The sequence below is a fragment of the Dendrobium catenatum genome, unplaced genomic scaffold, assembly GCF_001605985.2.
Source record: "Dendrobium catenatum unplaced genomic scaffold, ASM160598v2 fragScaff_scaffold_1059, whole genome shotgun sequence".
Taxonomy (NCBI): Eukaryota; Viridiplantae; Streptophyta; class Magnoliopsida; order Asparagales; family Orchidaceae; genus Dendrobium; species Dendrobium catenatum.
The window spans coordinates 453,641-457,964 of record NW_021319521.1 but is presented as its reverse complement, the minus strand read 5'-3'; the positions used below and the strand labels follow the sequence as shown (position 1 = coordinate 457,964).

The following is a 4,324-nucleotide window of genomic DNA, read 5'->3' as shown; positions in this document are numbered from 1 at the left end:
GCCTCTAACCGGCGGAGACCCATCTTATTCATCTCCACCACAACCGGCGGAGCCAACGTCTTCTTTGCCAACACCTTCGCTGCCTCTTCTTTCTTTACTCTGCCTTCTTCTCCGCCAGCGCCCCACTTCTCCTTCTTCTCGCTGCTGCCGCTTCCCTCTTTTTTCTTCTCACCACCACCACCGCCATCCTTCTTCTTCTCGCCGCCGGCACATTCCTCTTCTTCCATCTCACCAACGCCACGACCCACCCTCTTCTTCTCGCCGAGGGTCTCCTCTTTCTTCTCACCATCTCTACCACCCATCCTCGCTTTCTTTTTCTCGCCGCCGGCGACACCCTCGTCTTTCTTCTCACTACCGCCGCCAAGCCAGCCACTCTCCTTCTTCTTCTCTCCCCCGCCTCCTACCTCTTTCTTCTCACCACCGCCACTTCCCTCCTCCTTGTTCTTCTCTCCGTCGCTGTCTCCCTCCTCGTCCTCATCATCGCTCTCTTCCTCCTCCTCATTCGTCTTGTAGCCGCCGCCACCTACAACTCCACCGCCGGCTCTGTGAAAAATACTGCCGCTCCCGCCGGCGAGTGCACTGATGTTACGTCGGGTTACGCCACCGCCTCCTCCTCCACCTCCACCTCCGGATTTGTTTCCACCGCCGCCGCTCCCGCCGGCGAATGAACTGTTTCTGCCATTGGCGACACCACCCTCACCTCCCATTTCTTTCATCTCACCTCTACCACCACCCTTCTCCTTTTTCTTCTCGCCGTCAGCTCCTCCCTCGTCTTTCTTCTCACTACCGACAAATCCCACCCTCTCCTTCTTTTTCTCGCTGGCGGCACCTCCCTTCTCTTTTATCTCGCCAACGCCACCACACTCCTCCTTCTCGCAGCCGCAGTCTTTCTCATCTTTCTTGTCACCAACCCCACCACTCGCCTTCTCCTTCTTCTTCTCGCCACTGCCGCCTGCCTCCTCTTTGTTTTCACCTACGCAAATGCCTTCCGCCTCCTTTGGCTTCTCTCCGCCGGCCTTAACCTTCTTTCCGCTGCCGACGGCGACGGCACAGCCGTTACCACCGAAGATGGCGCCAGAACTGTTGCCGGCTACTCCACCGTTGTTGATGATGGCCCCGGCTTCGTCGCTGCTGTCGGCTGCTCCGCAGCCTCTGCCGCCGGCTCTACTACTGGCTCCGCCACCATCTGTGCCACTGCTGAGGGGAAAACCGCCACCTTCACCGCTAGCGGCGGCTCTGACTCCGTCACTGACGCCTTCTCCGCTGCCTCCCCCAGTAGTTTCCGAAACAATCGCAACGCTTCGGTTGATCTCTTTCTTGAGGTACGATGAGAGTAAATCCACTTTCATGACCCCTACGACGGTCACCAGATCCTCTTCAGCATTGACATTTATCTCTTCCACTCCTGCTCATACCATAAAATCAAAGACAAGTCGCCTTTTAGAAAGCGGTATTGTTAAAAAATAATTTTTAATGATTCGATATCTTCGTTCACTCATTCAAAAAATAAATTTTAAATTCATTTAAATATTCTGATATAAATTTTCATAACATATATTTGATATGATAGGGACATTATTAACTACCTATAATCCTCAGAATAGCCTTCTTCACTCGTTTAATGCAGCCATCGCAGTCCATACGTATTTTGATCACCACGGTGGAAGCCTAAAATCAATAAATTTTTATTTTCTGGGCGTTTGAATTAAATATCTTACATTATTAATTAATTAGGTGGTAGTTAAAAGTGCAGAAAAGATAAGTAATTATTTAGTGGATCCGTGGCCGACCTTCTTTGAGCTTGGTTGGATTGAGACGATCTCGAGCTTCTGATGAGATTCAGCCTCCAAATGAAGTAGGAGCGCCGATGCTTTGAAGTGCCCGACGATCGTCAATCTGTTGTTAGCCTTGTCCACCTCCACACTCTCCACTCCTAAATTCATTAATTAAGTAGTGCGCATTTTAGAATTCAAAGATTTGATCCCATGCATGTTTTTATAACTCCATGACCATGAGTGAATAAATAAATACCTTGGCAATTTTTTGCTTTTCGTTTGATTTTGGAGGCACATTTCTCACAATGCGTATTGAGAATGATCTTCTCCGAATAATCTTCCTTCGTATCCCCGCCATTGGCAGTCTTCTTCTCCTTCCCTACTTTCTGTAAAAAATCAAATCAGTATTAGATTAAATCAATCAAATTAAGTTTGAAATCTAACTTCACATACGTCTCCCATGTCTGATTTCCTTCAAGTGAATGTTAATTCTTAGAACAAAAAACAAAAAAGCGTGAACAGAAGAAATATCTTGAAAATTAAAGGGAGAGTTATAAACATACATATATAGGTCATGAGCCGACGCATAAAAGGAATTAAAATGGCCACATTGAACAAATTATTAATATATAAGAACCCATATGCATGGCTCAGTGTAAAGCGCGGTGGATTTAATGGGTAATATTCAGTCTAATTAATCATTGAGATGCAGGGATGCATGCCATGCCATTTATATGCATGAATGTAACTACTTGCAACATTGATCAAAATTTCGATCAAAATTTCAAATATCTTATTTTGAAATAAATATACATTGCCAAAAACATGACATTTTCGTAGGTGTTCATAGCGGCAATTTATAAACCACTACTACATAGAGGTATAATCTTACTAAAATCTCCTAAATATTCATAACATTGGCAGCTAATTAGTAGCGGCGGTTTTAGGCTTTGTTTGGGATAGCTTTTTTTTTTTTTTTTTTTTTTTTTTTTTTTTTTTTTTTTTTTTGCTTTCTAAAACTAACTTTCTAGTACAAAATTTTTTTGAATTTGAAAATTTATACAAAAAAGTTGTTTTAGGAAGCAATACGAACGCTGTCCCAAGCGAAGCCTTAAAAGTCGCTACTGTAGGAAAAATATGTTTCCCCCCATTTTAATGTTTGATGCCCTAAAAAGTGCTGCAAAAGTCTGATTTATTAATAGTGATAATATAAAAGTTAACCAATTTGCTATATACTACATTAAAGCTAAATCAAATTAGGATTTAAGGATTCACATACATGAAACTTTGATGAGTGACTATTATTGAATTGAATAATATGTTGTTTTAAAAATTTTTTGGTATGAAATAGTAAATTGTAATGAAAGAAAATAAATAAAATATTTACTTAATAATGACGATATATTAGAATAATATATACTATAGATTTCTATTATTAATATTAAAGAAAAACATTTTAGGATATTCTAATATGATTCTTTTATTAATGTTTGGCATGAAATCATTGCATTTGCTTTTATAAGTGTAATAAATTTTATTACTATATAACAATAATCTCAAAGTAAATCTAATGTTTGCAAATTATGTTCTAACTAAAATTGTATCAGATTTTTTGATATAAAATTTTAAACTATTAAATAATTTTTTTTTTTCATTTTGAATTTTGCTTTGCCATACTTTTTTATTCTAAATTACAGTAATGCCCAAACTTTGTTTAAAGATGGAAGGGTACTTTCATAAGGTTTCTCTCTTAAAATTGAAATGACCTCATCTTCTTCGATCTAAATTTTTTTGATAAATTGCATAATAAAATAGATTATTTTAATACACCAATTGGTCCTTCGCAAACGCACAAAAGAAAGAGATGCTAAGAACCTGAAGATATTTTACCCATGAGGGAGTCCCTACACTTCTCATACTTTTATATGTAAAACCTACTCCATAAAATAAATATTTATTCAATCCATTTCTTTTACAATTCTGAAATGCTACAGTTCTAATATAGGAAAATAACTTAGAATCCACGACTAATCAAAAGTAGTATTGGGGGAAATGGCCTTTAGAAATAAATAATACCAAGGAAAGTCGCACACCTATGCAACTAAAATAGTATCTAAAATGTATGGAACTCACATAAGTTAGTTAGGCAATAAAATCTCAATGACTAAGGCTTCGTTTGGGACGGTTTTTTTTATTGTTTTTTAAAACGGAGTTTTAGTGCAAAATTAAAAAATTTTGTACTAAAATTCCGTTTTAGAAAGCAATAAAAAAGTCGTCCCAAACGAAGCCTAAGTGTGGGAAAATAAAATCACCCATTGATTTGGGTGTTCCTATTTTTATAATCAAATATTGCATTGAAGTTAACGCATGCTATATTACAATAGATTCAAATATATATATATATATATATATATATTTTTAGAATTTTTTATTTTTATTATATATTTAATATAGATATTTAGAATGAGATTTATTATTTGAGTTAATATTTTATTAAAAATTTAGAATTTACATTCTCAATCACAAGATCAAAAAAAAAAAAATTTATA

General features: G+C 38.0%; 1 protein-coding gene across 1 annotated transcript; it reads right to left on the bottom strand.

Moving 5' to 3' along the window:
* Window positions 1-9: 9 nt before the first annotated feature.
* LOC110094878 (loricrin-like) lies at window positions 10-2,237 on the bottom strand (the record flags this gene model as incomplete). Its single annotated transcript, XM_020820217.1, has 5 exons — window positions 2,229-2,237; window positions 2,032-2,161; window positions 1,791-1,933; window positions 1,587-1,668; window positions 10-1,405 (listed from the first exon to the last, which is right to left on the bottom strand). Coding segments are annotated over exons 1-5 (1,760 nt in total), but the record flags the coding sequence as incomplete, so codon positions are not given.
* Window positions 2,238-4,324: the final 2,087 nt, after the last annotated feature.